General features: G+C 56.6%; 1 protein-coding gene across 22 annotated transcripts; it reads right to left on the reverse strand.

Moving 5' to 3' along the window:
- Positions 1-125: 125 nt before the first annotated feature.
- On the reverse strand, positions 126-25655 carry WIZ (WIZ zinc finger). Of its 22 annotated transcripts, none has more exons than XM_079114055.1 (13): positions 25553-25655; positions 22994-23256; positions 18127-18199; positions 14325-16474; positions 12863-13186; positions 8857-9027; positions 7433-7936; positions 5940-6338; positions 4799-5350; positions 3219-3746; positions 2592-3011; positions 2156-2351; positions 126-1265 (listed from the first exon to the last, which is right to left on the reverse strand). In XM_079114055.1, exons 2-13 carry the CDS (start codon positions 23196-23198, stop codon positions 1106-1108), a joined length of 5682 nt encoding a protein of 1893 aa, XP_078970181.1. In that variant the 5' UTR covers positions 23199-23256; positions 25553-25655; the 3' UTR covers positions 126-1105. The 22 variants fall into 22 exon arrangements, with proteins under 22 accessions (XP_078970181.1, XP_078970170.1, XP_078970185.1 ...); XM_079114044.1 differs by lacking the exon at positions 25553-25655 and adding an exon at positions 24676-24827; XM_079114059.1 differs by lacking the exon at positions 25553-25655 and adding an exon at positions 24045-24423.
- Between the last annotated feature and the right edge of the window lie 14 nt (positions 25656-25669).

Consider the following 25669-nt stretch of genomic DNA (forward strand, 5'->3'; position numbering starts at 1 on the left):
GCGGCCAAAGGGGAAATTCAGGGCCTCCAGGACTCTGAGCAGCGGATGAGGCCCTTATCCCAGTCCCGGCTACCAGCCAATGCCAGCCTGTCCACTAGACAGAAAAACACACGCTGGCCGCCTGCCCCGGGGTGTTTCCAGAAGAGAAATTTAATCTAATTTACATACTTCTAGGTACATCAATAACCAAAAGGTGGCCACTGAAAAAAGTTAAAAGGTCAGTCTGCTCCCGGTATCTAGCTGGCCCAGGATTGCAAAATAAAAAGATCCACGTTCCTTATTCTCTACACAAAACGCGTTTTTAAAAAAGTGAAAGATCTAGGGAGCTATACATAGAAAGCAACAGTGAAAAGGGGGAGGGAGGTAGGGATGGGGGAGGAGAGTCCCATCCCCCTCTACCCTCCAGCCCTGGAGCCCCTGAGGCTCTGGGGGCCTTGACATGGCAGGAGGCAGCTGTCAGCTCTGAGCTCTTCCCCAGCTAGGAAGGCCCCTCTGGGGGCAGCCAACAAGGATTTCCGTGGCATTGTGGGCTCAATGGGGGCTCCCAGGCCCAAGTGGGCCCACAGAGGGAGCGTGGCTTCCCCTGAGCAAGCACCGTGGCATGGTGTGATCGTTTAACTCGGGAACTGGGGGGCTAGGGCAGATCCCGGGTCTCACGAGGTGCGTGTGTGCGTGTATGTTTGCATGTGCGTGTGTGAGAGGATATTCATGGGGACAAAAGGGGACCAGAACGGGAGTCTTTGGGGTCTCTGCAAATGGCCATGGATGGCAGACATAGCCCTGTTGGCTGCTAGACACGGGGTAATGCTGTCCTCCCCTGTGACCAGATCAGCTGCCACCAGGGACTGGCTGCTACCCCGGCTGGACCAGGGGGGTGTGGACTGGAGGAAGACACCCTTGTGGCCCCAGAGTCTTCAGGCTGGGGGAAGGGTGGCTAGCTGGCTCCCGGCGCCCATCTGTAGTGTGCCCGGGCCCGCAAGGGGCACCGGTTTGAGGTTTTGGCTTGCTCCTTTGGAAACGGAAAAGAAAGGAAGAGAGGGAGGAGGACATAGAGGAGAAACAGGAGACAGAGGTGGCACAAGAGGAAATCTGGAATGCTTTTGTGTTAGGGTGCCTCTGCCGCTGCTGTCTGTGCCTGCGGGGCTCGGGGCTCCTCAGGTGTGGGGTCTGCCTTGGAGAAATTCATCTCCAGGATGTGCCGCTGTAAGTGTCGTACCCACTCTTCCTGGATGGAGAGGGGGCCCTGGAATTCCACTTCACAGAACCTGTGTGGGAGAACAGGAAGAGGGAGAGGTCAATGCCAAGAGGAACAGAAACACATCCCTGGTATACCGATACTACTCAGTATAAACAGAGCAAGTTCAAGATTTGAGGGAAGAGGTGTCCAGAAGCCACATGCATTCCTGTGGCCAGTCACCTGGATTCATCATGGGGTCACGGCAGAGTCTCTTGGAGATAAGTCTCTCGTGTTGGGTGAGGGCCATCCTGCTTCCCAAGCACCTCTATCATCTAATCTGTTTAATGCCTATGATCTGAGATGGTAGAAGGTACAGAGAGGCAGTCTACTCAACTCGCCAGGCCCCTCTTCCTCTTACTGAGCCAGTGCCAACAAAGTCTCACAGTACAAGGTCCCAGAGACTTGGGTAAAAACCCTACTCTGACTTGGCCTGTGTGGCCTGAGATGAGTAACCTCACCTCAAGAGTCCTCGTTTCCTGGTCTCTGATGTATGCTTGAAATTTGTTAAGAATTAACTAAGACCTATTTTTTTCTCAATCAGACACAGATTTGTTGAGGGCTTACCATGTGCCAGGCACAGTTTTCTGTGCTTTATAATAATTCAGTCCCCATAAAAAAATCTTTCACGTAGGTCTGTTATCAATCTTGTCTTAAGGATGGGGAAATTGAGACATGGAGGAGATAAGTCCCTGCCTAAGGTCACTAACTCAGGTCTCACTGGCTACAAAGCTTGGGGTGTAAGCCTGAGGCTCTGTGATGCCAGCGTCTGTGAAGAGCCCTTAGCCTGGCCCCCACCGCACCTCAGGGCAGCACCCACAGCTAAATCTGCCACCCCTGCCACACCCCATCCTGTTCTGAGGCTCCTGAGAGCCAAGGCCCAGTTGGGTACTCTCGCTCACTCTCCCAGTGGCAGTATACCTGCACTTGAGGGTGTAGATATTGCCGACAAACTTGACGAGTGACGTTTGAGGAGGTCGGGGCACCAAGGAGGGGACTGGCCGCACCCGGGGTGGAGGTTGCCGTACCTCTTCCAGCTTCTGATGCAAGTCATTGGCCTCCTCGCTCCCCCGGACCCCAGAGGAATCTGGGGGGCGGGCTTGCCGGCGCTCAAATTCTAAGGTAGGGAGAGGGATAGGAGATAAGCAGGACGGCCAGGTCCCTGAAGACACCCCTGCCTTCAGCAAGCAAGGGGCTGACGGTATGGGGACTCCTATATCTTGTGACTAGCTGCTGCCTGGATGACGAAAGGGTAAGTGGAGAAGCAAGCAACTGAGGAAGTGAATGTGGGGCAGAACCCAGTGGGTGGGCCCCAGCAGGTGCCCACCACCCCATGACCCGCCTCCACGTCACTCACTGTTGATATTCTGCCGCTGATGTTCCTCAGCCTTCACAGTGCCTGGTGGGCTGGCTGCCAGAGGCCGCTCACCGCTGTCAGCTGCCCGGCCAGCCTCAAGCCCTGGCTCCCCCCCAGCACTGCGGCCGACCAAGGCCAGGCCCCCAGGTGCCAGCCCCAGGGGTGGTCGCTTGTCATTGTCACGGCCATGGCCGGCGCTGCGGAACTTCTTGGTGAAGGGGCGGCCGCCCTGGATGTAACTGCGGTAGGCGCCCACCTTCTGGGGCCGATGCTTGATCCACTCGCTCAGTGTCTCGATGGGCGAGCCGTTGACACACCACTCTGTCACACCAAACTGCCGCAGGTGTGCCCGCGCATGGCTGGCCAGGGCTTTGCGATTTTCAAAGTAAAGGCCACAGAGCTCGCAGCAGGCCTCGGTGGCTGCAGGCAGAGGGGGTATTGCTGAGCCATGGCCCCAAGGAGGCAGGCATACCCAGAGGGCCTCGCTCAGGCCAGGAGCCAATCCCACCTCCCACAGGGACCTTGCCTCAGGGGCCCTGTTTGGGGTCAGTGTGGGTATCTGCGGCACAGCCTGGCCTTGCAGGCCCTGGCAGATGCCCTCCCAGGACCCTGCCACCCACTGCTTACAGGAGTGGGAGGTCTTCTCATGGAGGGTCTTTGCCTTGAAGGGCAGTTCAGTCTGGATGTAGGTCTTGGCCTTGACCTCTGCGGGGAGGAGGCGGTCCTCCTGCAGGGGCCGCTTGGCTGCCACTGAGCCCAGGTAGCCGGTGGCTGAGGGTTTGGCCCCAGTGATAGGTGTCAGGCTGAGCTCCCGGGGAACCTGGGCTGGCCCAGCTCCTGGTTTGCCTGGCCGGCCAGCCAGGGGCGATAGTGGAAGTGGGGACTGCACAGGCCCAGGGGCCACTGTGGGGGACCCATCCTCAGCCAAGGCAGGAGCCAGGTCTCCAGCTGGCGGCTCCTTCTTGATGAGGCACGGCTTGGACTTCTTCTTCAGGATCTCCCGCAGCGTGTCGATGGGCGAGCCGTTGACAGACCACTCAGTCACGCCCATCTGCCGCAGATGGGAGCGTGCATGGCTCGACAGGCCCTTGCGGTTCTCGAAGAACTCACCGCAGAACTCACAGCGGATGTCGCGCACCGGCTCTGCCCGGGACGCTGCAGGGGGTCCAAGGTTGGGGTAGGGGGGAGAAGGAGGCAGCGGCTGCGGGCAGGAAGCCTCCAAGCTCAAGGCCCATGTTAGTGCCAGTTGCCTAGCTGCCCATCCCCCGCCCCAGCTCCAGACTCCAGCAACTTGTTCCCTCATTTGGGTCTTCATAGGTCCTTGTCTATGTCCAGCCCTTCTGCTTGTTCTGTCACCTCAAATTCTAGCTGGCTTCACAATGGTTCCCTGTGTGATGCTGAGCAAGCCACCTCCCTCTCTGAGCCTCAGTTTCCTCCTCTGCAAGATGGAGATGAAAATCTGCAGTTCCCAGTGCTACTAGGAGAATCTAAAATGAGAATGGTTTAGAGCACAGAGCTGGCATACAAGCTCTAAGGCAGACCTTAGGCCATCCTCACCTGCTTGGCATACAGGAGGCACTCAATCAACCTAAGCAGGATAAACAGCAATGGTGTGAGAGGGAAACAAGTGACAGTGACATGATGACAACTACTACACAGAGCTTCCTGAACCAGGCACTGTGCTCAGTGCTTTATTACACTTAAATCTTTGAGACAACACAGACGTGGGACTATGTTCATCTCCATCTTCCAAATGAGGAAACGCCCAGGGTTGGATATTATCAGATCACGGAGGAGGACAGATCTTGACTCAAACTTGACTCCAAATGTCAAGCAATCAATTACCAGGAATGTCAGAAAGACAGTTCAGAAATCTACGGCTCGTTCCTCTACTCCTGCCCATGGCAGATATCGCTAGTTGATCTCCCTAGGAATCTGTTTGGCAGCCACTACCAACTGACTGAAGATGGCACAAGAGATAACATCTTTTTGCCATCACATAGGACACAATTCTACCACCCCTGTATGAGTAAAGGAGAATCACACAGCAGCTCAGTTGCCTGGATCTGCACGGTGGGAATGTACAACTGGCTTCACATATATCCTCCCTTCTAATTCAACCCTGGGTGCTATGGATACCCGCAAGGGGAGGCAGGGAAGAAACCCCTCCATTCCTTTTCCCTGCCCTGCCACAGGTTCACACTTACACAGGTTCAAGGGTGTCATGTCTTCCCGCGGCGCCCCCCAGGGACCCTCAGATGGGTGTGATTCCCCATGAAGGGCCCCTGGCAGCATCTCACGCTTGATCTCCACCCGCATTTGTTCAGGCTTCAGCTTCTTAGTCAGGGAGGTTGCAGTCAGGCCTGGGAACATCTTCCGGGCCGTGGGAGGAGGAGAGGCAGTTGGTGAGTGGCCCAGGGGGCTGCCTGGTGGCGGTGGCAACTTCTTAGCCAGAGGTGAGATGTGAAGGTCCGAGGGGTTGCGGGCTTCTAGTGAGCTGCCAGGGCCTCCAGTGCCCACCACCTTTGCCAGGGCTTTTGGGCTGGGCCCTGGAGGGTGGGGGGGTCCACCTGGCCGAGACTGGGTCCGTCTCTTCAGGATCTCCCTCAGTGTGTCGATGGGCGAGCCATTGACATACCACTCAGTCACACCCATCTGCCGCAGGTGGGAACGTGCGTGGCTCGACAGGCCCTTGCGATTCTCGAAGAACTCACCACAGAACTCACAGCGGATGTCTCGAGCTGGCTCTGGGCCGGAGGCTGCAGCAGGAGAGAGGAATAGTTAGAATTGTGAGTATCATTACAATGGTCATCTGTAGTAGTGTCCTGGTCAGCTGGGTGTGGGCAGCAGCATGCCCACAGGCTAGGGTGGTGGTGGTGGGCAGGTGCAAGTGAGGGAGCTAAGGAATAGGGTAGGGGGAACAGACACCCAGCAGGAATCAGGGGAGGCTCCAGAGAGCAAATGGGCCCTCAGTCCTGACAGGACAGAACCAAGACTCCATAGCTCTGAGGAACTCAAAAATGATGGGGGCAGGAAGCGGTAACTTAGGCACCACATGCCATCCAGATTGGGAAGGCAGATGTGAGCACCTTCCAAATCAAAAGGAAGGACCCTCCTCTTGGCCTTCATTCTCAGGGAGGGTCATGGTGATGGAGGTCAAAGGCCAAGAGAGAGGGTCGAGCAGCCCACTGCCAAAAAGATCTCTGGGCAGAGCCAGACCATTGCCAAGGGCCCCTGTCTACTCCCTGCCTCAATAGGGAGAGAGTAGGGAGGGGGCCGTGACCTCCCTCCCCCGGGAGGGGCTCCAGGGCCCGCAGGGAGGAGAGGGCGGCTGAAGCGAGAACCTACAGAGGTTGAGAGGAGATGGCTCCACATCAGAGGCCCAGAAAATGCCGGCGGCTGCGGCGGCCGAGAGGTCCTGCTTCCCCCAGGGGCTGGCCGTACCCGCGGCCTTCAGCTTGGCCTTCTTGGCCGGCGGTGGGGGGGGGAGCAAGGAGAGGGCCGCAGAGGCGGGAGGAGGCCGCCCCAGCTGGGCCAGGGCTCCGCGCCCGGGTGGGAGGCGGATCTGGACGCCGTCCCTCCTGATGAGCCCGTGGAGCACGTCTATGGGGGATCCCTTGGCGTCCGGGTCGCTGACGCCCAGGTGGCGCAGGTGGGCACGGGCGTGGCTGGACAGGCCCTTGCGGGTCTCAAACCAGGCACCACACAGCTGGCAGTCCAGCTCTCTGCCCCCGTCACTATCTAAAGCTGCGGAGACAAAACACAGGGGGGGTTCACGGCCGCCACCTTGGCCGGCCCTGGGGGAAGGAGGCAGGAGGGTCTAGCGTGATTCTCAGCTGCCCCAGGCAGTTCAGGGTCCAAGTCTCAGGCCGCAGACTTATTTTGAGAGGCTTTGGGCAGCAGAACATCCTGTTCCTTTGACTAGCCCTTTGGCATCAAGGTGAAGGTAGAAAGCTTAAGAAGGGGACAGGCAGTGGCCAAATTCCTGTGGCAAATTCTGATGCTCCTGGGCCCTCTCCCTAGGACCCTTGCTTTGAGAGTTGTGGGGGCAGATAGCAGGGACCCCAGTGGGCAACCAAGGGCATCGTTGCAAGAGTCCTGCTCCTGTTCCTGAAGACATAGCATGTTCAGTAGAAACGGTTTCAAGGGAACATGAGGTGCCAACTTGGTGGGTGTGGGGTGGGAGGCTAGACTCTGGGGTCATCCCCAAACTCAAATGCTCACAAATTTAGGGGAAAGTCTGATGTTCTATGGCACATCCTTGTAAAACCTGTTCACTGCATTTGGAGGGTTTCTTCCCAAATTCTACTTGCCAGGCCCATAGGCAGCCCAGGGGGAGGAATTCCACTGCTAGGCACAAATAGAGAAACCTCTGCAAAGAATGGCCAGGAAGATGTAAAGACAGGGCCAACTACAGGGACCTCCTGTCAGGTGGACTACCTATCTACCTACAGGACCTAAGATGCCCTGAAATCTCACTGAGGAAGGCAAGCCCCACAGGAGCCCTATTTACTTACACTACCCCCATCCTTACCCCAGCAAAGGATAAAGAGCTACCACAAAGTGGTAAGGATGACCCTGGCAGGCTCAGCAGTTGTTGCCAGGCCTCCAGGGTAAGATCAGCAAAGTAGGAGACAGATGATCATATGCAGGGTGGCCCAACAGGAGACATAGTACGTGCCTCAACCAACAATTTTCCCTGGCTGACCCAAGATGTGGGAGCTGCAGTCCCCACTGTCCCCACCCTGGACCATCCTGATCTGAGGCCCAACTGACATTCCAGTCCGCTCCCCCCACACACACACTGGGACCTCCCCTCAGCTCCCAGGACCCACACTCACTGAGATTCAGGGGCCCCTCGTCCTCAGACTGGGGCCACTGTGCCTTTGGGGAGGCTGGCCGGGGGCTCAGGGACAGCTGGGGGCTCTTGTCCTCAGGATTCTTGGGGTTAGGGGAGCCAGTCAGGGCCAGCGGTGCCTTCTTGAGGAGCGGAGAGCTGGGTGGGTGGGCCAGGCCCTTGGTTGAGAAGCCAGGAGGAGACTTGATGGCTTTGTTGACAGCAGGGGTGTCCAGGGGCTTGGCCAAGGTAAGCAGACCTGGCCGGGTAGCCCCAGAGACCAATTCTTTCGGCGAGTTGGACTTCTTAGTTAGGCCTGGGGGCAGCCCGAGGGGAGCATCAGGCAGGCCCTTCTGCTTCACCAGCTCGTAGAGGAGGTCGATGGGGGCACCACTGCTCTCTGATTCTGCTACCCCCAGCTGCCGAAGGTGGGAACGTGCGTGGCTGGACAGGCCTTTACGGGTCTCAAAGCAGGCGCCGCAGACCTCACAGGTGGTCAGGCTCTGGGCTGGAGGGTGAGATGGAAGCCAGGAGAACAAACTGTGAAGCCTGTGGGATCAGCTTATCCCCTTCTCCTCCCCCTTCACACCCAGTCTCTGTGTAAATGTTTTACTTTTGTCAAGCCCCCTTGAGCCTCACAATGATTCTGAGGTGGAGCTTAGCCAGTCTGGTTTGCGAGTGAGGAAACTGAGACTCAGAGAGGGGAAGAGTTGTGCCCAAGGGCATACAGAAGCCAAGCAGAGCCCTTCTATGGTCCAGCCAATGGGGACACCTTTCAGATCTTCTATGCATAAGGATGCCCTGGCAACAGGTTCACACAAACACTGACTTGCTAGCCATATGCTTCATACTGAGCTAAGTCCTAGCTGCTCTCTGCAGCTCAATTCATGCCCCAAACACTGGGCTGGAAGCCCCAGCCATGGTCGCTGTGGTTCTATCGTACCCGCTTCTATAGGACATTTTCCCCTGCCCACCTGCTTCTCTGCCTTTCCACCCCCCAACTTCAATAATCCAAAAGGTAAGAGCCAGGTCCATTGTGCGTCCCTGGAAACTAGCACAGTACACATCACGACTCAGAACCACCTTAGAGTGAACAGAATGAACCAGTGTCATATGGAAGATTGCATAGCTAACAAGGGACAGTTGGCAAATGACCTGGGTTTGAATGTAAGCTCTTGACCACCATGATCACTGCTTCTCTCAATGCCCTTCCCTTGACCAGTGAGGGTGAAGCTGAGGGCTGGGCATGTCCAGGGCTGCATAAGCTTAAGGGAAAAAACAGCTAAGTGTCTCCTTGGTACCTTAAGATGCTGAGAGAAAGCCATAGCCAACCTGGGAACCCCTATTAAGCCCCAGGCCTGAGAGCTCCCATGTGAACCAGGAACCTGGACCAGTCATAATCTCTGCCCTGTCACCTGGGCCACTCACCCTTGAGGTCCGGCAGCTCCTGTTTGCTGCCATGAGGAACCTCGGCGGCCACTTTGCTGCTCAGTCGACTAGCCACCTGCTCCAAGGCCCCAGGGACAGGCAGGCTCTTCTTAGGAAGCAGGGGGGACCCCAAGTCCATGGCCACCATTGTGTTTTCCTCAGAACCCAGGCCTGTAGGGTGGAGGAGATGGGCTCAGCCCAGGCAAGGGTCAGGCTGTCTACCCCCAGAAGGACAAAGAGAGTGGCACTTCTCATTCTTGGTGCCTGCTCTCACTAAGCAGCAGCTCACCCCATGAAAGCTGAAGTTCAACCCATTATCCCCAACACCAGCACAATGCAGGAACACAGGAGAGATGAACAGCAGCTTCCATTCTCCAGAACATAGGAAGGTCAGGGTACACAGTGTAAGTCCTGTGTACAAGTCTGAGCTCAGATTCCCATCCTGGAGGATCTTAGAGAAAACATCTCTCTTGGCAGAACTTATAAAGGAGGTGGGGGTGGGTATAGTCAGAAGGGGAATCTGACAAAAGGAGACCTGGGTCAGGAAGCCAGAGAGGCAATGTAGTCAAGGAACCAAGGCCAAGGACTTGAGACTTAATGAGGAAGCGCTGCTGGCAAGACAGCCTGGGCTGGGGCTTCAGAGACAATTCAGAGAAGGGGAGGTCTACCTGTTACCAGCTGAAACCTGAATGAAATAAGCTAAGAAAGAGGAATCTGGACAAGCCCAGAGCGATCTGATTGGTAAAAGGAACAGTGGTAATCACTGAATTTTGTGTGAAGTTTCTGATTATCAGGCCAGGAAGATTCCCTGGGTAAGAGGTGCATGAGTAGAAGGACTCAAGGTGGGTTTTCAAGCTTAATTTTTCACAGAAAGGAGCCTGGGAGATCTGTTGAGCTGCAAGTTGAGAGTTCAGAATGTGACAAGAGCTCTGTAGAATGGGAACTGCGTTTTGGATAGTCTCGGAGGTGCTCAGTGGAAGGCAATGAGGCAGGAGTCCAGGTAGGTACCCTGATCAGTTTGAGTCCTACAGAGGCAAGGAGAAGGCAGGCAGGAAGCCATCGGCAACGGGACACCGAGGGCTTTGTCAAAGTCTCCGCGTTCGGGGGGCGCGTCTGTCAGATTGGACAGGACCAAAGTGGGTTTCTGCACCAGCGGGGCCGGAACTGTGACAAGGGGCGATCCTGGGACTCCAAAAGAGGCAGGGGACATCTGTCAGGCGGAGTGAGGATCCCAAGGGCCAGCGACAGTGTTTCTCAGGTCCGGGACCCCGCGAGCGGCGACAGGAGGCCTGGGACCTGCGCGACTTGAGGGCCTGGGGGGAGGGGGCGTCCCGGAGCCAGGACGGCGGGCGTTGGGGGCGGCAGCGGCGGCACGGGGCGGCGGGACGCCGACTTTCCCCACCCAGCACCCTCCCCGGTGCCGGCTCTTACCCGGCGGGGGCGCGGGCCCGGGCCCCGGCTCCGGCTCGGCCTTGGGCCCGTCCCGCGGCGGCGGCGGCGGCAGCGGGGGTGGGGGCGGCGGCGGCGGCGGCGCCGGCAGGGTCACGGGGCCCGGGCTCGGGGGGCAGGGCGGGGGCGCCCCCGTGGGCGCGCGCTCCCGGGCGCCCCCCGCGCGCGGCCCCGCCGCCGCTTTGCTCTCCGCTTTTGTCACTCGGCACTGGGCGGTGGAGGCGGCCATCTTGGCTCCGGCGCACGCGGGGCGGCCGCCCCAGGCGAAAGCAGCCGAGCGCCGAGCGCCACCGCCACCGAGCGCGCTCCGCCCCGCCCCTGGGGGTACGTCCAGGATGACCTGCCGAGCGCCGAGCGCCACGAGTGAAGCGTTAGTCTGGGCCCTGTGGACTCACGGCGGCAGGCGCTGGGAGATCTCCGCGGGCCCAGGCTCACCCAAGCAGGCGTGCCGCGCGCCGAGCGGCTTCCAACTGTCGCCCTATCCCGGGCTCCGGATATCCCAACGACTGTGATTGGAATCCTCCTGCCACACGCACCTCAATATTAGCATTCAGACTTAAGAGACCCGACGGGGTACCTAGGACCTGCTCCTGGACCCTAACCCATTCTCTTCACTGCAAGTCTCCCTCTTTGGGTCGACGATTCTGGAAGACACCTGATCCTCAACCACGAGGATTCCCCCCAACATCATCCTGGTATCCAGCTGTCCTCCGATGGTGCGGTCCTGCAGTCCTAGGGAATGCTCAGACACCTAACATTTCAAGCACCACTGGCTCCTCCCTCCCCAACTCCAAACCGATGGAGCCCAGCTGTTTCTTGACAACTGGGTGGGGCCAGAATCAGGCCGTTGCCCCGCCCCCAAATTGGCCCCCGCCAGCTCCGGCCCACTTGGGGAGAAGGGAGGAGGCTTCTAAGTACAGCCCTACAGGGCCACTGCCCACACTTAGCCTAATCTTGGGCATCCTTACTCAAGACAAAGCTAGGATCGTTCCAACTGCTCCTTATCCTCACGCTGCCCCCTGCATCCCACCAGATGTTCACTGAACAAGTCATAGCTCTCTTTCCTCCCTCTGGACAAGGCCACGGCAATGCCAGATTCACTCCCTCCCATCCTTAGGCTGACTCCTCACACCCCAGTGGCTTGGTCAGCTCCCCTGGCAGTCATTGAGGACTGACACATTGGTATTCTGATTAGAAACAATTTGGCCAGAGATGAAACTGGCTGCTGAGCACATGCTCCCATCCTGTCCCAGGTGCCAGATAAGAAAGTATGAACCTGACATCCAGGTCTCTGCTGGGATGATACAGAAGGAAGTGAGGCAGAGCTGGAGCCTACCAACCATCTCTTGCAGCCCTGGCCATCCTTAGAGCTAGCTATGCCTCTCAACCACTCTTCAGGCACTACAAACCAAATCAAGTGAGCTGAACACTAGCAAAGACAAGAAGCCTGAGGTCACATCCCCACTCACCCTCTCCAGAGATATGACCAACTAGGCACTTGCCTCAATTTCTTCCTTGTTCAAGGAAGAGAAGGGTCTTTGATCTCCCTACCCTACCCTGCCCTTTGCAAATTCCAAAGGGCACTCTAGTGGGCTTGCAGGTGGGATGAGTTCAGTCAAGCCTAGAATATAGATCTGGGTAGGACCCTGAAACTTCAAGTGAGGAAAACAGAAGGAAGTCCCAGTCTCAAATATGTCTGGGTCAATTTCCCTTGTTCAGACATCGTTCATTTCTCAGGACCCAGCTGCTCCACATAGCCAAGTTCTCTGCTTTATAAAAGTTTCTGCAAAGTCAGCCTTTGCAAGGCTGAGATCTTCACTTTTCCAACTCCTCTACCATAGCCCTGGCCCCCTGCACCAAATATTGATTCTGTATTTTGAGTATGGGAAGGATTTATCAGTGCTGGCTTTGGTTGAGCATCTAGAAACTGGACTGTAGATCTACCCCATCCAATATGATTGCCACTGGTTCAATACTAACCATATCTCATGCTCTGCTGCCACTGAGTGACCTTGCCAAGGGTGACCCTCGGGGACAGCACAGAAAACTAAAGAACATTTTATCATCTTAGTTCTACTGGGCAGCACTGCTCAAGACAGAAGATTCAAGAACAAGGAATCTGGAGCCCAACTTCCTGAACTTTGAAACTTGGCCCCTCTGGCTGTGTAACTTCAGAAAGGTTAATTAGGCTTTCTGTGCCTCAGTTTCCTCATCTGTAAAATGTGAATGGTCATAACACCCCACCCTAATAGGGCTGTTATAAGGATCTCAATAAGTTTGTGACTGTAAAGCGCTTAGTACAATGTCTGATTCCTCGTAAGACTTCAATAACCATTTGTAGGGAAAAATTAGATTCAGAAAGGGCCCTGGCCCAGCCCTTAAGAAATGACCCCTAAGTAGCAGGATGGTGGTGAGGAGAGTTGTCAATATACTTTGTAAAGTGACTCAAAATGCTTCCAGAAAAGTATACAGTGGCTGCCCCCAACCCCCACCCTTCCATCCCTCTGAGCCCCTAGAAAGGGTCAGGGCTCCAGCCTGGCCCACCCCCGCCCCTTACCATCTCCGTAGGCTGGCCCAGGGTCCTCAGCCCAGGTAGGTGGGAAGGGCACGGTAAGAGGTAAGCGAGGCCGGCGGGAGGTCAGGAAGCTGCCAGGTGGCCCACCAGGCTCTCGGTCCAAGGGGCTGGGGGGCAACTCAGCAGCCGAGGTGGCCAGCAGCTCCTGTAGGATGTTGATGGGCGAGACGGTAAGCTCCCAGTTGGTGATGCCGAAGTCGCGCAGGTGGGCCCGGGCATGGCTGGAGAGACCGGCCCGAGTATCAAACCCAGCCCCACAGAAGTCACAGCGCATCAAGCTGAAGGTGCCAGGATCGAAGTTGGCCACTGCAGAGAAAGGACAGAGACTGTCTGTGGTGGGGCAGGGGTAGGGGCAGCCACTTCTAGGCTCAACCCCTTCTGGTGCCCAGGGCTTCTCACCCTCTGGTCCACACTGGACTGCCTTCCCTCCCTTCTGCCGTTGGCACCCTCACTGGCCTGCCCCCCAGCGTTCAGCTCCAGCATCCCATCCCCAGGCACACTGCAGAAGGTTGACCTCTCTCCCAAGTTCCCCCAGGGACCTCTCCCTCAGAAAGCATTCTCCAGTTGTGGGTTTGTAATCAGTTGGGTGCTTGTTCAGTGCATGACCACCTCCTGCCTGTTTTTTTCTCCCCACTGCCCCAGTACTGTAGATTAAATGCATATTGTATAAAGAAATGGCAAAGAGAAGATGTGACACCCCTCCTCTGGGAGCCTTCTCTGAGCCCTGCCCCCAGGTGGAATCAGAGATTTCCTCCATAGGCTTCTCCAGCCCCCTGGTTCTCTTGGACCCTGTCACTTGATATCATAACTGCCTGGTTTCCTGACTGTCCACCCCACACCCCACACCTTAGTGTACACACACACTCAAACACAAACACCGCACCAGTATCTCCCCAAGTGGACTCCATGACTTCCAATGTCAGAATCACCCAGGGCACTCCTGTTGAAGATGGACTTTCAGAATCAGAACCTTGTCACCTGAGAATCTGCATACCTCACAGGTAGCCCCAAATTGTAAAGTCCACCAAGTATCCCTTCACTCTTGGCTTGGGCCATGAATTCTAGGAGAGCAAGATCTCCTGTTTTGTTTACTTCTGTGTCCCTCAGCCCTTCTGCCCAGAATAGAGGGGACCTCACTCAATAAATATTTGTTGAATGATGGAATTAAATAGAATTCTCTGCCTGGGGCTGAGTCCTCTGTCCAGACTCCTTCCTTCAGCAGCAGGCATGGCTAAGACATTGGGGCGTCCCTACACATCCACCAACTTTTGGTGGCGACCTTTGCCGTGGCTCCCAGTTCTCACTGGAAGGCAGGCCCAATTTCGCCCTGCATGGCACTAAGGGAGGGTGTAGAGTGAGGGTGGGTGAGTGTGAAACTCAGCTGCCCAGCCTCACGGCGCCCAGGCTGTGGAGTGAGGTGGGTGCCAAAGCAAAGCCACTCTACCTTTTTTCTTCTTCTTCTGGAAGGAAAACCTGCGCTCAATGGCCTTCACCTCCTCGGCAGAGATGAAGTGTCTCACGTTGTAGCTGACGCCCACGCGGTTCAGGTGGCCACGGACGTGGTTGGCCAAGCCGATGCCATTGTGGAAGCGATCGGGGCAGTAGGGGCATTTCCGTTCCTCGTGCTTCAGCGCCATGGCCGGGTCTCCCTCTAGGAGTGTGTCTAGCCCCAGGGGACCACCCAGAGGAGCATCCAGGAGCAGGAAATCCAGGGGGTGGGTGCCCCGCAGCCCCAACTCCTCTGGCTGCAGTGTTGGGGGTACCCTGGCCGCCGCCGCCATGACCTGTGGCCCCAGCTTTGCTACCAGAACAATGGGTACCATCCCTTGGAGCTGCTGCCGTTGTGCCCACGAGGCCTCAGCTGCCTGCAGAGCATCTCGGAAAGTCTGCTTCAGCTCTAGAGCTGGCTGGGGTATGAGGCTGGGGGCAGCTGCGGGTGGGAAGACCTCATTTCCCAGAGAAAAATCCATTTCAGAAGTCAGTGCTACATCCTCATCCTCCTCTTCCTCCTCTCCTTCCTCCTCCTCTTCACTCCAAGGGTGGCTGTGGTCTCCCAGCCCCTGCAGGTGAACAGTGCTTTTGTTTCTACTGAGCTGTATGGCGTAGGGGGCAGATGCCAGGGGCGAGGGAAAGACCAGCCTTCCGAGAGGCCTCTGGCCTGAGTCGTGTGGGAGTGGCTTGGACAGTGAGAAGTCCCTCATGCCCAGCTGCTGGCAGTCTGGGCCATAGGCCAGGTCGGGGTCATATCCAACAGGGTTCTCCCGCCACGTGGGGGCCAAGAGTGGCTCAGCTTTGCCAAAGTAGTCCATGGTGCTGTCAGGAAAGCGAGAGTATGCATCCTGGCTTGTGCCTGGCTGGCTGGCTGGGTCCTCCTCAAAAGCCTCCTCCTCCTCCTCCCAGTGGGAATGGGCATGCAGGAGTCTCACATGCTCCCTGAGCAGGCTCTCGCTGGGCGCAGGGAAGCCACAGAAGACACAGGCACTGAGGCCCGAAGCAGCTCCATAAGGTGGGTAGAGGAGAGCGCTGGCATCGGGGCCTGGGCTTCCAACCCTGCTGCCACCACCGAAAGGCTCCTTGGCCGACTGGCTGGCTGGTTCTCGCACATGCAGCTTAGCATGCTGCACAAAGGCCCTGGAGGAATTGGTGCCAAAAACGCACTTGGGACACTGGAGCCGTGCCTCACGGCCCTCGTCACCTGGAAACTGCTTCAGCTTCTGGATTTCCTCGATGATCTTCTCCCGGGAGGCCTGATGCAGCTGCCGGTGCTGCTCAAGGGCGGCCGGGTCAGCAAAGGCCCAGCCGCACTCTCCACAAGCTAGGGGCGCCAAGTCAGCAGGGGGCTCCTGGCCAGGGGCTCGGCGGTGCTGGCTCATGTGTTCCAGAAGGTGTTCCTTGTGCTTGAAGTAGATGCTACACTCAATGCAGGGGAACACAGCTGGCTCCTCATCTTCATCCTCATCAGGACTGGCCGCCCCATCGGCCACCTCCTCCAGCAGCTCACACAGGTAAGGCCCTGCTCGGACTGGGGGCAGCAGTGGCTGCAGCCGCTCCACAGATGCCTCCGAGTTCACTGTCCAGGTCTGTGTGGCTACTTCGGAGGCTGATGTCGGCAGGCCCCATTCAGAGGGCTGGGCCAGCCCTTCAAGATCCTCCAGGTCCTCTCTGGTGCCAACCATCTCCATGTCCAAAGTCTTGGAGGTGTCTTCCATCGGCACAATCACCCTCCTGAAGGCGCTCAGGGGTGGTGGCTGGGGAGGCAGGTCCAGGTGCAGTCTTGAGTCCCGTGGGGGCTCCTGCTCATCTGTATTTTGGAGCCAGTCAAACCTGGGGTGACCCCGAGGGGCTTTTTCCAAAAGCTTCAATTCACCCTGGTGGTGCAAGAACCTTCTAGAGCCCTCAAGCTCAGCATGGGGTTTCATGGTTCTCACAATGACTGAGTCCTCGAATCTCCGCTCAGATGGGATGCTCTCCCCGGCCTCCTGGACCAAGGGGTGCTCCCAGGGCCCCCGGCCATCTGGGGGACCAGAGAAAGGGCCCAGGAGATGGGGTGGTGAGGAGCCTGGCTGGAAGTCCAGGCCACCTCCATCCCAGCAGCTGCAAGGAAGGGCCAATGGGGACAGGTTAGCCATGGGCCTCAGTTTCCCTTCCTAGAGTAATGGTGGTAAGGAGTCCTTCCAGGCAGCCTGAGGCAGGCCCCAGATATCCAGCCCAAGAGTGACCTCGAGAGGCTGGTAGTACTGGGGTGAGGATAGGGAGGGACAGGAGAGTCCAGGTGGACCCTTCAGAGCTGTTGGGTCAAAAGCTAGGTTCGACTCCCAGAATACACCTGTCCACATAGCCTAGCCTCACTGCATTATAGGGGAGTATCTGGAAACAAGGGGGGGATGGAGTTACTTCTAAGGAGTATCCCCAAGTCTGGTGGCCCAGTCAACTCTCATCTCTCCCCGGGGACTTAAGGCTCTGACCTGTGCACTGGCTGCTTCTGTGTTGGTCCTTCCCAAAATGGGGTGGCTTAGTGAATTTCATAATCTCTCTCCCCCAAATTTGGTGAAAATTAACTTTGCAGCAGAACAGGTTGAAGGATGCACCTGCTCCCTGCATCTCCCCTCTTGAAAAGGCAGAGTCAGAAAAGCTTGATGGTCTCCACTCAGCCTCTGGCCCCAGTGACCTGACTCTTTGAGTGGGAGGTAGATGGAGTCAAGGTTGGGGGAGGCAAGGCAACTTCTCTGGGCCTCAGTTTTCTAATCCTAAAAATGGGGGTGATGTCCAAGAACCAGGGACCTCCTTATCCTTGTGCAAAGCCTTCTCATGGTTGTCATCAATTAAAACATCACACATGGCAGGGGCTTATTTAAATGCTTGCAACCACGACCTTTAAAACAGGGACCTTGATGCCACAAGACACAGGATGAAGATGGACACAATTTGGTGTTCAAGAAAACATTTTGCTTCACTGGATATCTGGCTCCTAGTTAGCCAGTGACCACTGCAAGTTCTTATTAAGACTGCTTCTGATCAATTATCCCTTCGTTATTAAGGTCCTGCCTCCATGAAGGGTATCAATCATGCACATGGAACAGGTGAGAAAATGGGCTGCATAGACAGGTGAGGCGGGGACAACAATGTCAGCTCTCTGATTCTCATTGGTGACATGCATCACTAACAGAACTATCCTTCCAGGGCTGTGGCAAAGATTCAGTGAGATAAACACATGCTGAGAGCCCAGCAATTAGCAGTTATTATTAATTCTGAAAGCTAATGATTAATCATGATACAATTATTATTATATATTAGCGCCTGCCAGTCTGTTTAATAAAGGGTGGCCAGACAAGAGCACTGTGGTTATTTCTTTTTTCTTACCCAGTGCTCCTTGGGTCTCAAGGCAAATTTGTGAGATGCATTTTATGAACTTGGTTTGCAGTTGAGGAAACTGAGGCTCAGAGAGGCTTAGCATCATTCTAAGGATCAATTGGCAGAAAGTGGACTCCAAGGGTCTAATCTCCAGGCTTTTGCCTCTCTGGCCCTGCTCCTGGCAGGGATAATGAGAGTTGACCGTCTGTGTCACCCCAGACCTCTCCCCCGCCCTCAGTACACACCCAGGGGCTTGTCTATTGGGAGCCACTTCCTTCTGCCTGGCCTCCTGATTCCCTTCTGATCCCTTCTACTCCCCAGGGACTTCTCTTGGGCCTGGGCACATCCTGCTGCCCCCCTGCCCTCCCTGAGGTCAGGGCCAGCATGGCACTCACCAGCTGCTGATCCGATGGGTGGCGGAGGTGGCACGGGGGAGGGCTTCGCTGAGGCCAGGATGGGAATGCCCGTCTGCAACAGAGAGGGGAGACCCTGAAGGGCTGGGGTCCCCCTGGCTGGGGCTCCATGCCCCAGCTCTGGGAGCCCTGCAGGGCACCTCAGAAGGGCCCTACTAGCTCCCAACCACTTTCCCAAGAGGCCATTGGCCTCTGTACTGAGCCCGGAAAGGGGTTTCTTTGGAGGAGTCCTCTTCAGTTTTCTGGGGGATTCCAGGGCCTTGCTACCTTGTGAACCTCCTCTCTTTCCCCCACCTGGCAGCCAGGGTGATTTTTTAAAGTCACCCACTGGAAAAAAACTCACCTGGCTTCTCGTTATACTTTACAATAAAAGCCAGATTCCCAACTGCCACCACAGTGCCCTCAGAGGTTGGATCTCTGCTGTCTTCTCCAACCTCGCCTGCCCCTCCTTGGTCCCTCACTGCCCCTGCCTTGACTGCAGGGCCCTCCTATGAAGCTTCAAGGCCACCTAACTCTTCGCAGCCTCAGGCCTCTGCAGTGGCTGGGCCCCCTGCCTGGGGTATATTTCCCTGGCCAGCTATTCAAGCAAGTTGGGTTTTTCTCTCTCAGTACCTGTTTCATTTTTTTCTTAGCTGTTCCACAGGTTGCTTAGGTCCCTCTCTGGATGGTTGAGTGGGTCCCCTGCAAGCACATAAGCCCCACTACAGCATGGACTGTGTCAGCCTTACCCACTGCAGTATCCCAGTGCCTGGCACACAGTGCTGGACAAATACATGCCAGATGACGAGTGATGAGTCTGGCCAGTCTGAGCTATGCAGCGCCTATGCCTGCCTTCTGGATCCTCTCCCAGGCCTAAATCCTAGAATGGAATTCCCGCCTGGGAATCCCCCAACACAGATAGGGCCAACTCTCCATTATCCGCCAGTGGAGCCAATGCCTGGAGCGACCACAGGAATCCTGGCCTGTGTCTCCTCTGCCTGCCATGCTTGCCTGCCACGGGCAAGCATGCCAATCGGGGAGCAGGCCAATTTCCTGGGCCAAGGTTAACACACTGGGGGAACTTGTGCCCTGGCCAGGGCCTGACAGATGCAATTGCTGGACTAGCCTCAATTTGAGGATGGTCCAGAAAGAGGGCAAGGGCTGGGACTAATTCTTTTTCTAATCCCCCACCATCCAATTTGCCGTGGAAATTGAGAGCCAACTTTGGGAATCGAGGAATAAAAACTGGAAGGGGGTGCATCAGGTCACTGCCTGGGGTCTGTCTGCTGACCCTGAGAAAAGGGCTGTGACAGTGGCATGGCTTCTGAAGGGTGGGGTGGGGGGGGTACTGAAATTTGCATATTCCAGAGCAGAGTTTCTCAACCTTGGCACTGTTGACATTTGGAGCCAAGTCATTCTCGGGGCGAGGCGGGGGGCAATGTAGGAGGTTGAAAAGCAGCTTTGGCACTAGGTGCCACTACCTCCCTCCCATAATCATGACAACCAAAAGTGTCTCCAGACATTACCAAGGTGTCCCCTGGGTGGCCTGACTGCCCCCACTTGGAAAGCACTAGTGTAAACGGGCAGGGAGCAGAGCTGTGCTTGGAGTTAGGATGGGGGCTTGCAGAGTGTAAGGGCTTGGGCCCCAGGACACAGGCTCGAAAATGAACACTGAAGGCACAGATGGGAGCTTCTTAGGAGAGGGTGACTGATTTACAACTAACCAGTTGCAGTACAGCCTAGAGGTGTGGGTCTGAGGGTCCTGGGTGTCCTGCTTCTAAGACTCTGAGACCCCAAGCTCCTGAGATTCTGGGTGTCCCAGTTTGGAAGTCTGCTGTGGTCTAAGAATTCCAAGAGCCAGGGGGCCACACTGGCCTCTTTGTCTGAGCAGCTCCGGTGAGGATCCTATTTTTAGTGGCAGCAACTCTGGAGGAAGGAGGCCAAGGAGGGCCCGTGTCGGAGACACATTGGAGGTGGGGGTTTGCCCAGAGGCCTCCATACCAATGGGCATCCAGACGTCCCTGTGGGTTGCAGGAGGTGCCTGGGATGCAACCCTCAAGAAGTGACTATGCCAAGGGACCCTCATAGGCTCCTGCCATCTGGGATCCCAGAGGGGCTTGCAAATGGCAGAAGGAGGTATCCATGAACAACTTGAACCTCAGGCCAGGCAGCTTGGTGGAGTGGCCAAGAGCTAGGTTTTGGAATCAGATAGATCCAAGTTCAAGGCCCAGTAGTATGATCTGAATGGTTCGCTTTTCCTGCTCCAAGGCTCCGTTTTCTCCTCTGTACAATGGGTACAACCACCAAACAAGTCTTGTAGGGACAGTGATGGGTGCCAATGAGGTCACAGTAAATGTTCCATCCAGAGAAGTGGTGGTGGAAGGAAAGAAGCGAGATAGGATTTCCGGGGGTTCGGGGCTGTCTCCGTGACTTCTCAAGGTGGAAGCTGGAGGCTGACCTCAGAGCCTCAGGCTTGCTGACTCCACACTCTGATTTCTTCTCCAGTCTGGGGCTCCAATAAGGCACAAATGATGCGTCGGTTTTCCCTGGGTCCCCTATCCCCAGTACAATGCCAGGCATGTACAGGTCTTCACTGATCCGTGTGGAATGGTTAAGCCCCCTGAGACCCCGTGGTACCTAGAAGCCCCAACCCGAGAGGCATATTGGGTAGAGGCTTCAGAGCAGATGGGGGAACCTCCTGGACAAAAGCCAAAATGGAATGCAGAACAGGTAGTGGATACATCCTTGACCAGGCAGAGAAGTTTGAAGGTGGCCACTCCAGAGAGTCCCTGGGGGGCTGAGTGAGATTGAGGGAGCACCCAGACCTTGGGGTGGAACAGCTTCTCTTATCTATAGACATCACAGGACTCCCAGGGCAGGTGCCTATGTCCTAAAGCGGGGGTTGAACAGGCAGAAGAGGGCAGAGGGGAGACAGAGTGTCTGAAGCCCAGGCCCTCCTCTAACCTCCAGGTCACTGGTCCATCCCCATCCCATTTCCCAATTTGCTCAAGAAAACTGATACAGAGTGAACCTGACCCGCCTTGGTGGTCACAGTCTCTTCCTCCCCAGACTGTAAAACAGGTACATGCATGGATCTCTTTGGTTGATCTCCAAGGGGAGTGAGGACACACATAGTTACTTAACTTTTCCCCTCTCTCTAGACTTGGGGTTTCTGCCAGGTGGAGAAGAAATGCCCAATTCCTCAAAATGTACAGATAATTCCAGATCTGTTCCCTGGGACTCCTACAAAGTCAAGATCCCAGCCTGGCCTTGACCAGCTGTGTGACCTGGGACAAGGTCCTGCCACTCTCTGAGCCTTGAGGGGATTTCTAAGGTTCCCTGGGTACTTGGCTAACCCTCAGCCCAAATGAGTCTCACTTTGCTCTCACCCTGCTGCCTGACACCTGCAGGTGCCACCACATCTCCAAGCTTTGCATGTGTGGAGATCCCTGCCTGGACACCTTGTATCCCCTTCATCAGCTCATCCTCCCTCGTCCTACTTCCTGCACCTTCTGACAGTCTGCTGGATGTTCCAAGGCTGGGCCAGGTACTTCTTCCACTCATAGCCCCAGCAACTGTGTCACAACACCTGGTGCCTATTTGTCTCTCCTGCTTCAGATGGTAGGGTCTGTGGTCACTGCTGTGCCCCTGTACTAGGCCCATGTATACCTGAGCAACATGAGTGGTGCTGACGGGCAGGATCCACAAGCCTGCAGCACAGTGGAAGGGGATGAGGGCTGTCGAGTCACTTTACTGCCTGTCTCCATGACCTTAGGAAACTTATTTCACCACAAGGTCTCTTAGTCTTCCCATCCCTAACAGGGGATAATAGTCACCAAGGGTGCCCCCACAGGATTCTTTTAAGAATGAAGTACAATGATCACAGAAAGGACTTGGCATGTTAGAAAACTTTGACAAGGTGCTTAGAAGTTCCTGGAAAACAGTCTCTGGGGACAGGTCAAGGAGATGAAGGGAGAGGTCTGATGCATCAGTCCACTATTCTCCAGCCACACCAGGCTCCTGCCTGGTCCTTGAAAATGCCAGGTTCCTCCCCACCACAGGGCCTTTGCACTTGCTCTTCCCTCCATATGGCATGCCTTTCCCATCATTCATTTCACACTCCACTCAAATGCCATCTTCTCAGGGAGGCTTTCCCAGGCCCCCTAGGCATGATACTGGAACTTAAAACTTTCACAGCCTGTGTTATTCATACTCACTACCTGCCCTTATGTGTTTAGTTGCTTGTTGTTCATCTTCCCTTCCAGAATGCCCGTGCTCAGAGGGCAGGAACTCTGGCCTCTTTTGTTAATAGCTGTTTCCCAGCACCCCAGAACAGAGCCTGGCACATAGTAGGTGCTCAGTATTTAAGGCATTAATAATAAACCTTGAGATGGGGACAGTGTGAAATATCCTTTTGCAGGGCAAACCAAGGCACCAAGGGATGGCAGGCATCCCTGACTCCCCTGTCTTTCCCTAGCCACTAGGGGGCACAAGCTGTTTCGGCCCATGGCTCAGGAGAAAGACTTCCAAGACAGCAAAAGGCTGCTGAGAAAGACTGATGGGAATGAGGTGCACCTGGGGAACAGGTGTGCTTGGGGCAGGTTGCTCAGGATGCCAAGATGGGCATCTGGGTCCAGTTGACTCTGGATCAGAGCTGGGAGCCAGGTCAATCTGAGTTTGAGTCCTAGCCCCTTGCCACCTAACTGGGGGATCTTGGTTTTCACAACTGTAAAATGGGAAACTAAAGAGTGCAAAAGAGAAGGCTCTGGACTCCCAACTCAGACCCTGCTGGGCTACATGACCTGGATCTCTCTGAACTTTGGGGACCAGGCTGAATGCTCCCTCAGGGCCACAGGGCCCACCTTCTTACCAGAAATGCCACCTCTGCCATCCAGAATGTCCCGGGGGCCTTCCTTGGTGATAGGCAGGTAACGGGTAGACCGGAAGATGCCACCTTCCCCTTCAGCAGCCTCGGCCCCACCCTCGAGGTCTTCCCTCGGAGCTGGGCCAGGCAGTCTCTCTGGGCCTCGAGGCCGATCTGGGGCAGCCAGGCCACCTGCCAGGGGCCCCTCCATGGGTGCTCTCTGCTTGACTCCTCTCAAGGCTGGGTTGGCTCAGCGGGTCATTGTGGGTCTGGGGATAGAGGGGGGTTTCTTAGCAGAGGTAAGAAAGGGACTTCTCAGTTTCTTCTCCCTCAAAACCCAAATCCTTACCCTTGCAGTTCATTCCCTCAGTTTACCTCCCAGTCCAAGCGAGCTAGGTAAATGGTGCTGAGGCCTCATCCCTACACATTATATTCCAATGACCCCCTGCTAGCAGCATGACTCTGTCTCCCCATGGATAACCCCTTTTATTTGCCCAGACCCTTGACTGCCTCAGTGTACCCCATTTTTACACATGCACACCAGCCACCTTGTCCTTTTATCATGAATCCTGTCACTTCTCCCACATTCCCCCGTTCATGCACATACAGCTTCACCTTTGCCAGCTACACCCTGGTTTCTCTGCAAGTGCACATCTTATGGCCATGCCTGTTTCCTCGCAATCTCAGCCACTTCCACATTCTGACCCCCTACATTTACTTAAGTCCCCCCATCATTATTACCCTTTTACTTTTCTCACTTGGGTTGCCCATACCAATTACCCCTGCACTTTTCCCACACTCCAACCCTCCCCCAGAAGGACCTCAGGGTTCTTCAGCGTTAACCCCTTCACACCCTCATACAGCCTCAAGTGACCCTACCATTAACCCTTTCACTTCTCGCCACCAGTATCCCTCATGCATACCAGCCTGGGTTCCTCCATTTCCCACCCTCCACCAAGAATGCTCTGGTCCGAGGCCAAAAGGGACCCCTGGGGCTTCTGGTCCAGAAACAAGGACCCCAGGGAGAGGGGGTACTGTCCTCTCCACCTATAAATACCTTCAAGGTAACGGCAGAAAGTGAAGGGCAGGAATGAGGCGCCCTCCCCAGGGAGATGGTGGGGAGGCCGGGCCCAGGCAACCGGGGCGGGGCCGGGGCTCCAGGCCTGGTTGCAGGCGCTGCCCTCGGGGGGCCTGAGGGCTCCCAGGGGGCCGGTCGGTGGGCTGGCAGTCTTGGTGGGGGTCCCTGGCCAGGCCTGGAGGAAGCACCTGCAGGTGCCCACCGGGTGGGCACTGCCCGCGGGAAACCGGCAGGACCGCAACTTCGGAGCACTTTGGCAGCTTGGGGAGGGGGCTCCCGCCCAGACGCCCCCTGAGGGTCGCAGAGATGGGGGCTGCGCCGCGCTGGCGCACCCCTTGGGGGTCCTGGGTCCTGGGGATGCGCGCTTCGCCCGTGCACCCCGGGGCGGGAGACCCCGCGGGGCCGCCGAGGTAGGGGGAGACACCTGCCCCAAGACCCCCGCCCCTCCCCCCACCTGCGCGGCCCCGCCCCCGACCAGGCCCCGCCCCTGCAGGCCCCGCCCCGCCCCCCGCCCTGGGGGGTCCCGCCTGGCCCGGCCCGGCCCAGGCCTCCCCCTCCCCGCTCCGGCTCCGCCCCGCCCTCGGGCTCCCCAGGCCCAGTCGGGCCTCACCGGGGAGGCGGTGCCTCCGGCCGGGTGCCGGGGCTCGGAGCTCCCCTCCTTGGTGCGGCTCTCCGCACCGCTACCGCTGCTGCCGCTCCCGGTGCCGGTGCCGCGGCCTCCGCAGCCGCCGCCGCCTCCACGGCTCGGGGGACATTGTCCCTTTAAATCGCTCCCCCCGCCGCCCCGCCCCCCCGGCGCGCCGCCGTGACCTCAGCGCGACAGCCCCGCCGCGCCGCCATGATGGGGAGGTCTGGGGCGCCCCCCGCCCCCCCGCGTTGCCCCGCCGGGGGGGCAGCCAGCAGGCGCGCAGCCATATTGGGAGTGTCCAAGCAGGTCACCCTTAAAGGGCCCGCGCGACCTGAGTGTCCAGGGAGAGGCTCTGTTACCATGACAACCCCCTTGTCCTCCACCCCCTATGGCTCCCATCACCCAGCTGGTTTTCCCAATACTAGGTTTACTAATAGCACCAGAGGAGTGGGAAGAGGGCAGAGAAGTTCCTCCATGGGTCATTCATAGGTCATTGAGAACTCCACCACAAACTCACTTCATACTTCTCTGTCGTTCACGCTGGACTTCAGCATCCCCATGCCCCTAAAGCTGCTCTAGGTCCCCATTGCTAAGGCCCCTTACTACGCGCTTCCACTCCAGGACAAGCCTGCTATCTTCTCCCATCCACCATCCACCATTCAGCCTTCCCACCGGTTCATCAGCATGCTCAGTCATCTACTCCTCTACCCATCCAGTCAACTAATCACCTATCATCCACCCCTTCAACCACCTATTCATCTATCCAAACACACACTCATCCATTCATATCCCATCTATCTGCCCATCCCTCCACTACCCAAGAAAATATCTATTTATCTGGAAAACCAACTATCCTTACCCACATCCTTCCACTCTGCCACCCATTCATTCATCATTTGCCTGTTGCTTTATCTTCTCCACATGAGGACAAGGGGTCCTGTCTGTCTAGTTCATTATTTCCCCATAGCCCAGTTCA

Source organism: Sciurus vulgaris, assembly GCF_902686455.1.
Source record: "Sciurus vulgaris genome assembly, chromosome: 16".
Taxonomy (NCBI): Eukaryota; Metazoa; Chordata; class Mammalia; order Rodentia; family Sciuridae; genus Sciurus; species Sciurus vulgaris.